General features: G+C 31.9%; 1 protein-coding gene across 1 annotated transcript; it reads right to left on the bottom strand.

Annotated features, from left to right (window-relative positions):
- Positions 1-3,035: 3,035 nt before the first annotated feature.
- Positions 3,036-5,735, bottom strand: LOC143571789 (replication protein A 70 kDa DNA-binding subunit C-like). The gene is made up of 10 exons (XM_077057123.1): positions 5,583-5,735; positions 5,501-5,540; positions 5,058-5,157; positions 4,855-4,979; positions 4,704-4,788; positions 4,278-4,410; positions 3,988-4,199; positions 3,788-3,908; positions 3,504-3,683; positions 3,036-3,257 (listed from the first exon to the last, which is right to left on the bottom strand). The coding sequence occupies exons 1-10, from the start codon at positions 5,733-5,735 to the stop codon at positions 3,036-3,038; spliced, it is 1,371 nt and encodes a 456-aa protein (XP_076913238.1).
- Positions 5,736-12,253: the final 6,518 nt, after the last annotated feature.

The raw sequence follows: 12,253 nt of genomic DNA, 5'->3' as shown, positions 1-12,253 counted from the left end.
GAATTACAAAAATGAACGTAATATAATACAAATTGAAAACTTACAATTGAAGCATGACCGTTGACAGGCGCTTTAGAGGATGATGCACTTTCAGGGGTGTTGCTTTTAGACATTTCCTTGTATAATAGAGTGCAAATAGAAGTATAAGAAATAGATTTACAAAGTAAAAAACAACTATTTAATGTTATCTATTGATTTTATAATATCGATAAATTAAAATGTTTTTGTAATATGACTTCGTGTTTTAAAATTACATATACAATTTCATTGAGCATTTACAGTTGAAAACTTGAAATTCATGCTAATGACGTAAAGACAAGGAAAATAGTTTGTAGATATTACAAAGTACAAAAGTTTTATATCTAATACGAAACTATAATAATTATGTTATATATATATATATGTATATATATATATATATTAAAAATTAAACTTGTATTTGTGTTTTAAATCTATTGTAGTTAAGGACAGATTGTATATTCTTTTAAAGGTAAAACGTGTATAAATGACTTGAAAAAAATCGATGCTAAAAACTAAACACATTCCCAGTTTAGACGGATTGAAACTTATAGCAGTGGGAGCAAGGAATTATTTACTTGAACAATATTGGATTTATTGATATGTAGATCTACTTTCCTGAATTTTACCGCCTCTGAAGCATTTGCATAACGAACGTTGTTTACATAAGCTGTAAAAAATAAAAATAATAAAATAAACATATTATTAGATGATGAGTTAAGTTTAACATAAGTAACAAATAAATTTATTTACCATTAGAAATGTCAGATAAAGTAGTTCTTTGCATGTCCCCTACAAAAGAAAAGAAAAAAAAAGATAAAAAGTTGTTGTAAGGGTTATATAATACAAAATAGAAATCTTACCATTTGAAGAATCGCCGGTGTGTGACGCTTTAGAGGAAGATGAAATTTGAGGGGTTTTCCTTTTAGCCATGTCCTTGTATATCTATAAGGTGCAAATATAATTAAAGTCAACAGTATGCAGTCAAAGACTTTATATTTAGAGGTGATGGGATTCCACCGTTTGTATTACACGATTGAGCTTAATTAGAATACAAAACCTTAAAAGTTATAAAATCGAAAAAGGATTTATTAGTACTATATTTTTAACAGTTTAGATGGTATTGGTTAATAAATGCCACTAAAAAAGGTATTTATTTAATTCTTATTATTGTTAATTAATCTTTGTTTTGTTATAGCATATGCATGCAATCATACGGAATCATAAAATCAATAAAAAAGCCTTTTTTTTATATAGGTAACATATGGGTATTTTAGTGACATGAGGACTTAAATATTTCCTCTTCTAATTTAGGTCTAGAGTGTTATTTGTGCAAAAACACTACACACACGAGATATGTAGGAATGCGTGTTTGTTTTATAACTTTTATTTTTAGATATCAGATATATGATCAAAGAAAAGAAATAGAATATTATTATTAACATGTATCAATTAGAAAAAATATAATAAAATTCTAATTTGTCTTGTAACATATTAAATTTGTTATGTGAAATTGCATATATTTATAGGATTATTCGTCCGAATAGACTCACATCATTAACCACTTACAACGATGAAAAGTTATCACAAATCTAAATGCCTAACAAATAATTATATGCATATATACGACAACTGAATATAGTTGTTTTTGAAGCATAACGTAGTGTTATAATAGTCTATGGTGTGCCCTTGATTGGTGTAAAAGCCAAGAAAATAAGAGCAACCAAGATTACAACCGGAATCAAGAGAAGCAGTTGCGGTGGCAATACCAACGGTAGAACAACCAACATGAATGCCTAACTTATTTAATGTATAAAGTATTTATTATGAAATATAACATTTTACTAAATAAAAATAAAAGAGTAATGAATTAATTACTTGAATGACGAACTTTGGTGTAGTACTATGATAAAATATCACACCCGGTAGAGAAGAGCTTTGTGGAACACTCTGTGTAGAGAAAAGCTTTGTGGAACACTTTGTTTATTAAAGAATATAAAGCAAGGGCAAACAGTTTACATATATATGCTATTTAAAGTTGAAATTAGTTAGGTAAACTTTTCCATATAGGCTTACGTTAGGTAACAAAATTATTTGATATGACAAACATATTCTTTTATGTTAACAAAAATAGATTAAATTTAAAAGTTAAAAATCAATCTATGCCCATGATTTACGTTAGTAAATTTTGTCCTTAATTAAAACAATTATAAATTGGGGTAAATATATATTTATATAAGTCAAAAGTTAACATAGATAATGGATTGAGCATAAACCAGTCAACCTAAAAAAGTATATATTTAAAATAAATTTACCTAATTAAAGAATTATTGAATGGGCGTATATTAGTCCGAATCTTTAGCTGCAGGAGTATTGAATTTTCGTCATCATAAATTTAAATTTAATGTCTATACGAAAAAAATTCTGTATTATATTGTTTTTGAATGGCTATTTTTTTTAAGTTTTTCGTGTCTTATGTTATAAAAAAAAATCTCTTTTTAAAAGTCCAGACTTAACAGAGTAATTTGATTGAGCATAAAAATAGAATTTTTGTCGTCATAAATATAAATTTGATGACTTCAATGAAAAAGTAATATCCATGTAGGTAGTTTTTTGTAGAAATATAAATTTTGTTAGTGTTTTTCGTATTTTATCTTAATTTTGCATGTAGGTACTTTAAAGTCATACATATACCTACTAATGTAGAATTGTATTTTAATGAAAAAATTAATTAATAGTAATTGGAATATTTTTTGTAGTAATTATACTTTAAGGAAGTGAAATATTATTTGTCTATAATATTAATTTGAAGTTTTGCAAAACATATGTACCACATAAAAACATAGCAATAACCAATCATAAAATTTTATCAAAAAAAGGAATCTCCATGTAGTCAAACAAAAAGAAAAATCCCCAACACAATCAAAACAGAAAATATAAAGAAACATAGTCTCAGCAAACCATGCAAAAAAAGACAATAAAAAGGAAAGTTTTTTAAATTAAATAGGAACCGACTACTACTTCTCGGTTTTAGGAATCAACAGTGTCTCATTCCAATTTGCATCACGCAAATCCTTTGTGTGAATCTTCTGTTGTTTAGTTGATGACAGAGCGGATGACTCGTCAACGTCGTATACATCTTCAAGATTACGCTTCAAATCAACACAGGCAGCCGTGCCCATACTTTCATTGCTATTGGAAATCGGGGTCCCATTGTCAGCGGTACATGAAATAGAATCCTATATAATAAAAAAAGTAAGGAATTATAAGTTCAATATATTTAGTTTGATTTAAGTAGATAGCGAAAACATAAGTAAAAATAGTAGATAACCTTTAAAGAAACATCCGTCTATAATGGCAACTCTGAGTTACTTGGGTTCACCGAATCAGAATCTTCAACCTTCATTTTGTATGTAAACTCACATGCTTTACATGTACAGTTTTGACCGGTTTATTATATATAAATGAAGAAATTAACAAATTACCTGATTATTATAGAAATTGTTTTCGAGCTTTGAAATAATGTTCAGATCTTCAGTCAGTTTTGTAATGGAAAAATACTCAGCATTGTTATCAAGATTATAGTTCTTGATCTCGATCCTAAAGGCGAACTTTCTTTCTAATAAAACGTTGAAGGCAGCAGGAAGAGTTAAAAATTCAGCCGACTGTGAAAAGCATCAAATGTTTAATTTCAAATATAAAAAGTTATAGAATTTCACTATTATAGTAATGTTATTATAAAACGATTCAAAAAAGACAAAAAGTTTACTTGTTCCTGTTCGTCCAGCACGTCTTTAGCAATTCGTCCTATAAGCTTGTTAGCCTCCCGCTCAAACATTGTAAGAGTCACAGTCCCTGTGCAATCCTGGACTCGTATGGGGATCTTGTATCTTAAAAATATGATTAAAATAAATTAAAAAGATAAAGCATGGTTAATATTGTAAAAAAATAGTTAAAAGATTTGAGAACCTAATCATAGGAGATGATACAATAGTCTGAGTGCAATTGTCATTGAGACATTTGTACTGCTTCGCCACTTCAAAATCGGCTGGATTCTCTCCCTTATCAATTCTGACGGTTGTGGTTTCAACTTCATTTTTACATAAATCACAACTACGATAATTCCATGATTTCTCAATGCATAGAGCTTTGATCTTACCAACAACAATAAGGGATTTAACCTATCCAGAAATAAGAGAATTTTAATAATGATGTTTCAATGAATCTAAAAACAAAAAATTTAAAAAACAATGACATACCTCTTTGATTTCGTTAATTTCACGAATGTTAATGAAATCAATATCATTAAGAAATTCGTCTTCCAGTGACGAGACCATAGAGGTACCAACGGACCGATGAGAGGATGTTTCTTCACCAATGTTAGACAGGAAACTGGTGTGATGAAACATTATTTGTTATAATGAGTAGGTAATTTTAATAAAAAAAATCAAGACTTGTGGATGGTCTATTTTCATGTGTTACCGTGTTTTGATAATAGCTTTTATCAAAACAGAATCAATTTTTAAATAATACTATTACAATTGTACGATCACAAATTTGGTATGGAAGAATGGGCTGTACAGATTATATTTTTAAATTATAGCATTACAATAATAGTATTACCTTAAGAAAGTAAAGGTAAATATAAATGGTAATTATTTTAAACATATATAATAACAATGTACCTTTTCTTAAATTCTAGGATTTCACCAATTGGTGAATTTATAAACAACCGCGTCGCATCATAAACATTAGAAACAGTCCTGTTATCTGTAATAACATAAATTCGTTAGTTATTTAAAGTACAATGAAATAATGACATGATTTTTTACTTACGTCCGTATATATGCAGATTTCCGAATTGAAGAATTAGGAAAACATGAGCCTGTTGCTTATTTTGCATGTAGTTCAACATTTGCTGACAATATTCCTCCCACAAGGTTAATATGATGTGTCTACCTCTGTAAGATTGTTGATATGGATAACATAAATATAGTTAAGTGCAAATGAAAAAAAAAAGTAAAATTTGAGTTGCTTACTCCAGATCTTCTAATTTGATCTCCATCTTGATTGCTTCTTTGCCACCTCTTACCGGTTTCTTCTCCACCTCATAGCATTTGTAAACATATCCAATAATATCTAGTGTGAAATAAAGTTAGAGCGTTAAGAGTTTTAATGTGTGTTAAACAATTAAGAGTAAATAATAAATAAAATAATACGGTATCTAACCGAGTCTAGTGTACTGAGGTAGAGGGTCTTTTAAAATGGAACCAAAATTGGTGAATTCAAAACCATACTTGGAGCCTTTGAAGGTGGTGCATTTTTTTAGGTCTGTTTGCCAACGGAAAGAAATTTTCTGGCCATTGTCCACATGCTTGATTTTTGCGTCATTGTCGGCCAGTGTGGGCCTAAAAATGAAGTAGCACTCATTCTCTCGGAGATGTTCTTCAAACTTAGGAAAGTAAGTTTTGAACACGCTTACCTGCATCTTTGTTCCCTGAAAATTTATGTAGTTGAGAGTGCTGAATATTATAAAAAGAAAAAAAAATTTGGTAAATATTTACCTCCTCATCCATTATAATCATTTCAATCGACCAAATTTCGTTAGGGTTCTTGTTGTTTGGTTTTCTCCATAGTCTAACAACTCGAACTTTGATTGTATAGTTTGTCTTGGTAGCATCAAGTTCCCTAAGTTTGATCAAATTTTTTGGCTCCATGTTTCTGTGTATTAGAGACATTGTTAAAAAAAGGTGTTGTATTTCGTAAGTAATAAGATATAACAAACTATATAAATTAAAGGGAGAGAACAATTGAATTACCATGGCAGTTAGATCGACTTCGATGGTGATGAGGGTGGATTGTTATTAAAGAATATATAGCAAATGCAAACAGAATAATTTGATATATATGGCAAACATATTATTTTTATGTTAACAAAAATAGAAGAAATATAAAAGTTAATAACCAATCTGGGGCCTTGATTTTCGTTAGTTATTATTTTCCGTAATTAAAAGTATTAGAAATGTGTTAAATACAAAGCATAGTCAAACAGAATATTTTCATATATATGCCAAACAGTTTACATATATATGTTATTTAAAGTTGAAATTAGTTAGTTAAACGTTTTCATATAGGCTTACGTACGGTATCAAAATTATTCTGTCACATGATTTTATTTAGTTATTCCTTTTATGTTAACAAAAATACATTAAATTTAAAAGTTATAAATTAATCAGTGCCCATGATTTACGTTAGTAAATTTTGACCTTAATTAAAGCAATTATAAATTGGGGTAAATATATATTTATATAAGTCAAAAGTTAACATAGATAATGGATTGAGCATAAATCAGTCAACATAAAAAATTATATATTTAATATAAATTTACCTAATTAAAGAATTATTGAATGAGCGTATATTAGTCCGAATTTTAAGCTGCATAAGTATTCAATTTTCGTCATGATTAATATAAATTTAATGTCTTTATGAAAAAAAATGTGTATTATAATTTATTTGAATGTCTATTTTTTTTTATAAATTTTTCGTATCTCATGTTACAAAAAAAGATTCTCTTTTTAAAAGTCCAGACTTAACATAGTAATTTGATTGAGCATAAATCAATTAAGTTAACAAATTGTATATATAAAATAAATTTAACGAACAACGAATGTATTCAAGTTGATGACAGAGTAATATAACTTGATCTAACTTAATTATATAAATAACTAACGAACACCGAAGATGACGCTTATTAATCAATTAATGCCTAAGTAGATAATGAAGTCGATTTAGTGTTTATATAAATAATTAACGAACACCAAATCAAATGAGAAAGCAACTATAACATACCGGCGGTCCGAACATGCTGCTGCAACACCGGAGAAGTGGAATCGATTAATGCCTAAATACATAATGAAATCAATTTAGTGTTTATATAAATAATTAACGAAGATCGAATCAAATGAGAAAGCAACAACTATAACATACCGGCGGTCCGAACATGCTGCTGCAACACCGGAGAAGTGGAATCGATTAATGCCTAAATACATAATCAAATCGATTTAGGGTTTATATTAATAGTTAAAGAACAACGAATCAAATCAGAAAGCAAAAACTATAGCATACTGGCGGTGGCGGTGGCCGGTGCGGTGGCGGTGGCGGGTGCTGCAACAGAGTAATATATAAAATAACTTGATCTAACTTAATTATATAAATAACTAACGAACACCGAAGATGACGCTTATTAATCAATTAATGCCTAAGTACATAATGAAATCGATTTAGTGTTTGTATAAATAATTAATGAACACCAAATCAAATGAGAAAGCAACTATAACATACCGGCGGTCCGAACATGCTGCTGCAACACCGGAGAAGTGGAATCGATTAATGCCTAAATACATAATGAAATCAGTTTAGTGTTTATATAAAATAAATTTAACGAACAGCGAATGTAATCGAGTAGATGACAGAGTAATATAACTTGATCTAACTTAATTATATAAATAACTAACGAACACCGAAGATGACGCTTATTAATCAATTAATGCCTAAGTACATAATGAAGTCGATTTAGTGTTTATATAAATAATTAACGAACACCAAATCAAATGAAAAAGCAACTATAACATACCGGCGGTCCGAACATGCTGCTGCAGCACCGGAGAAGTGGAATCGATTAATGCCTAAATACATAATCAAATCGATTTAGGGTTTATATTAATAGTTAAAGAACAACAAATCAAATCAGAAAGCAAAAACTATAGCATACCGGCGGTGGCGGTGGCTAGTGCAGTGGCGGTGGCAGGTGCTGCAACAGAGTAATATATAAAATAACTTGATCTAACTTAATTATATAAGTAACTAACGAACACCGAAAATGATGCTTATTAATCAATTAATGCCTAAGTACATAATGAAATCGATTTAGTGTTTGTATAAATAATTAACGAACACCAAATCAAATGAGAAAGCAACTATAACATACCGGCGGTCCGAACATGCTGCTGCAACACCGGAGAAGTGGAATCGATTAATGCCTAAATACATAATGAAATCAGTTTAGTGTTTATATAAAATAAATTTAACGAACAGCGAATGTAATCGAGTTGATGACAGAGTAATATAACTTGATCTAACTTAATTATATAAATAACTAACAAACACCGAAGATGACGATTATTAATCAATTAATGCCTAAGTACATAATGAAGTCGATTTAGTGTTTATATAAATAATTAACGAACACCAAATCAAATGAGAAAGCAACTATAACATACCAGCGGTCCGAACATGCTGCTGCAACACCGGAGAAGTGGAATCGATGAATGCCTAAATACATAATCAAATCGATTTAGGGTTTATATTAATAGTTAACGAAGACCGAATCAAATGAGAAAGCAACAACTATAACATACTGGCGGTCTGAACATGCTGCTGCAACACCGGAGAAGTGGAATCGATTAATGCCTAAATACATAATCAAATCGATTTAGGGTTTATATTAATAGTTAAAGAATAACGAATCAAATCAGAAAGCAAAAACTATAGCATACCGGCGGTCCGAACATGCTGCTGCAACACCGGAGAAGTGGAATCGATTAATGCCTAAATACATAATAAAATCAGTTTAGTGTTTATATAAAATAAATTTAACGAACGGCGAATGTAATCGAGTTGATGACAGAGTAATATAACTTGATCTAACTTAATTATATAAATAACTAACAAACACCGAAGATGACGATTATTAATCAATTAATGCCTAAGTACATAATGAAGTCGATTTAGTGTTTATATAAATAATTAACGAACACCAAATCAAATGAGAAAGCAACTATAACATACCAGCGGTCCGAACATGCTGCTGCAACACCGGAGAAGTGGAATCGATGAATGCCTAAATACATAATCAAATCGATTTAGGGTTTATATAAATAATTAACGAAGACCGAATCAAATGAGAAAGCAACAACTATAACATACCGGCGGTCTGAACATGCTGCTGTAACACCGGAGAAGTGGAATCGATTAATGCCTAAATTCATAATCAAATCGATTTAGGGTTTATATTAATAGTTAAAGAACAACGAATCAAATCAGAAAGCGAAAACTATAGCATACTGGCGGTCCGAACATGCTGCTGCAACACCGGAGAAGTGGAATCGATTAATGCCTAAATACATAATCAAATCGATTTAAGGTTTATATTAATAGTTAAAGAACAACGAATCAAATCAGAAAGCAAAAACTATAGCATACCGGCGGTGGCGGTGGCTGGTGCGGTGGCGGTGGCGGGTGCTGCAACACCGGAGAAGTGGAATCCGGTGAGAAAACGGGGTTGGCGATGGCGGTGGCAGGTGTGGGTGCGGCTGCAACACAGGAGAGGAGACGAACGGAGATGAAGGCATTCTACAGCCTGATTACACCAGTGAGGAGGACATGAAGGATGAATTAGGGTTTGTTTGAAAGATCTGGTGGTAACAATTAGAATCGGGCCGGGTTAATGGTTTCTAAATGGATTGTGGACATAGGCGGGAATGGATGAGTGAGGGTGGGCTAAATGAATGACACGTGGCTAGAGGAAAGCTTTATTTATTTAATTGTATAGATGTAAGGGTGTGTGTTATACACTTATACTCCCTTAATTAAAACACTAAATTCTCATGCACATCCAATTAAATGAAGACACATGCCCTTTGTTTTCTTCATAATATTTTATTTAACATTTAACTTGATATTTTTTTATCAAATAATATGTACTCGTTAGCTTTTTTTTTTCTTTTTAATAATAATGTACATTTTTTTTAACATTTCGACATTCATTTTAACGAAACTAATTGTTTTCAAAAATAGAATATTTTTTGTTCCCGTAATTAAACGGTTTTTACTGTATTATTAATGAAAAGTTTTATTTAATATTATTTTTATGTTTATTTTTCAACATTTGATAGAAAATGAATGTTTTCGAAGATGAGTGAAAATTTGATGTTCAACTAACGTGGTGTGTTTGTGGGTGTTTGTAGGGTTTGTTTTTGTCGACATGACAATATGACACGAGCATAACACGAAATTCACGCGTTTGAGTTTAGTCTAAACAAGTTTGGATAAGTTTTGAGTCAAATCATGAAAATACGTTTAGCTAGTGGCGAAGCTTGGACGCTTATATGTGTGTGTAGGGGCTGCAGTACACCCCCCATCCCTTATTTTTTTAGTGTTTAAGATATGTTTTATATAATAGAAATAACTATTAGTGTAGTTTTTGGCTAAAATCTATAATTGTATAAACAATATGACTAAAGTCAGAAATTGTTGCTTTAAATAAATAATACAAATATGCAATTAGACCATGAGTAGTCATAACTCTCCATCTCCAGGCATTATGCGTCACGTGACGCCCAGTCAGAGTTATGGATTTTTATAAAAACAGGGTGAGTCATAACTCTCCACCTCTAGGCGTATGGATTTTTATAAAAACAGGGTGAGTCATAACTCTCCACCTCCAGGCGTTATGCGTCACGTGGCGCCCAGTCACTTTTACACTTTTTTGTTTTTAATTTTTTAATAAGAATAATCAAATAACAATAATATTTTATTAAATAAATATTACATTTCGTCGTTGTCGTCCTCGTCGTCTTCGCCCTCTTCGTCTTCATCGTCTTCGCCATCGTCGTCTTCATTGTTGCCCTGGTTTTGATCATCGTTTTCACCAGGCAAAGGCCAATACATCCAAAGATGTTGGACCAAATCCTCCTTTAGTGTGTTATGTATCTCTCTTGACCGCACGGAATCCGAGTTTTCGAGTCTTTGCTCCATACTTGCCGGAGTCCGTGGTGGATCCGGGTCCGGTATGAAAGTTGGACATATTGCTCTTCCCTCGTCCTTGATGATCATGTTATGCATTATGATACACGCATACATAGCACATTTCATTCTTTTTAAACACCATAGACGACAAGGATTTTTAACAAAATGCCATCGTTGTTGAAGAACACCAAAACACCTCTCGATATCATTTCTCGCAGACTCTTGCACTTTCTTAAAATACTGTCTTTTTTCATCCATAGTGTCTCTGAATGTTTTAACGATTATCGCGTACTCTGGATATATTCCATCACCCAGATAGTACCCATGATGGTAGAAGTTATCGTTAGCCCAAAACGAAGTGACGGGAACTGTCCCAGATATGTAACTCTCCATCATAGGAGACTGCTCTAAGACGGTTATGTCATTGTTGGAACCGGGAACACCAAAGAATGTCGACCAAATCCAAAGGTCGTATGAAGCAATCGCTTGAAGGCTGACCGTTGGTCCCTTTTGGTCATCTCGTGTGAATTGACCTCGCCATGCAGTTGGAAAATTAGCTCATTCCCAATGCATGCAATCTACACTCCCTATCATGCCGGGGAAACCATGCACCCTTGTATGTGCCTCGTAAAGACGTTGTATATCGTTACAATTGGGCTCTCTCAGATAATGTGATCCATATAGTTTCAATATTCCTATATTTTACACAACTTTTATAAAATAATTGATTAAAGTAAACAAGTGATAAAATTATTTAAAAAAAACAAAACGTACCGTAACAAAAATACTCCAAGGTATCCCGAGTTGCTTTATCGGCCATATTTAAATACTCGTCGTTGATGTCGGTCGTGTTTCCGTAGGCGAGCACGCGTACGGATGACGTAACCTTCTGAATAGCCGTGAATCCTAGCGTCCCTCGACCGTCCGGATTTTCCTTAAAGTAATCAAGCTCACGCTCCAAATCATTGGTGATGCGCATAAATAAATTTTTAGACATCCGAAAACGACGCCTAAAGGTCTTCGGGTTCTTGTATCTCGGCGAGTCGCAAAAGTAATCCATCATCAACTGGTTGTTGGCTTTGGTACGATCTCGTTCGATATATGCTCTTTTTGAAACGGGGGGGGCATGATGGAGAGCTAACGCACTCGTAACGGAACTCATATAAGTTGCTGCGAGCATAACCGCACTCGTAACCGCCAGTTCCTCCGCCTCGTCGTCGGCTTGTTGGTCGGGCCCGAAAAACCATTTATATATAGAATGAGGATCCATTTATATAGTGAATTTTGTGTGAGGAAATATAGAGTTGAAAGATATTTTTTAAAAGTTTGATGAGTTTTGATTGGGGATGAGTTGGTTATATATAGGAAAAAATAAAAAAAATTAATTCCAAACCCTCTCCCAACGGTAACTTTAACGGCTACTTTTCTT

Source organism: Bidens hawaiensis, unplaced genomic scaffold (assembly GCF_021521415.1).
Source record: "Bidens hawaiensis isolate Kalapana, Puna unplaced genomic scaffold, B.hawaiensis_p1.1 tig00025581_1, whole genome shotgun sequence".
Lineage (NCBI taxonomy): Eukaryota > Viridiplantae > Streptophyta > Magnoliopsida > Asterales > Asteraceae > Bidens > Bidens hawaiensis.
The sequence above is the reverse complement of the archived record's forward strand: the minus strand, read 5'-3'. Positions and strand labels throughout refer to the sequence as shown.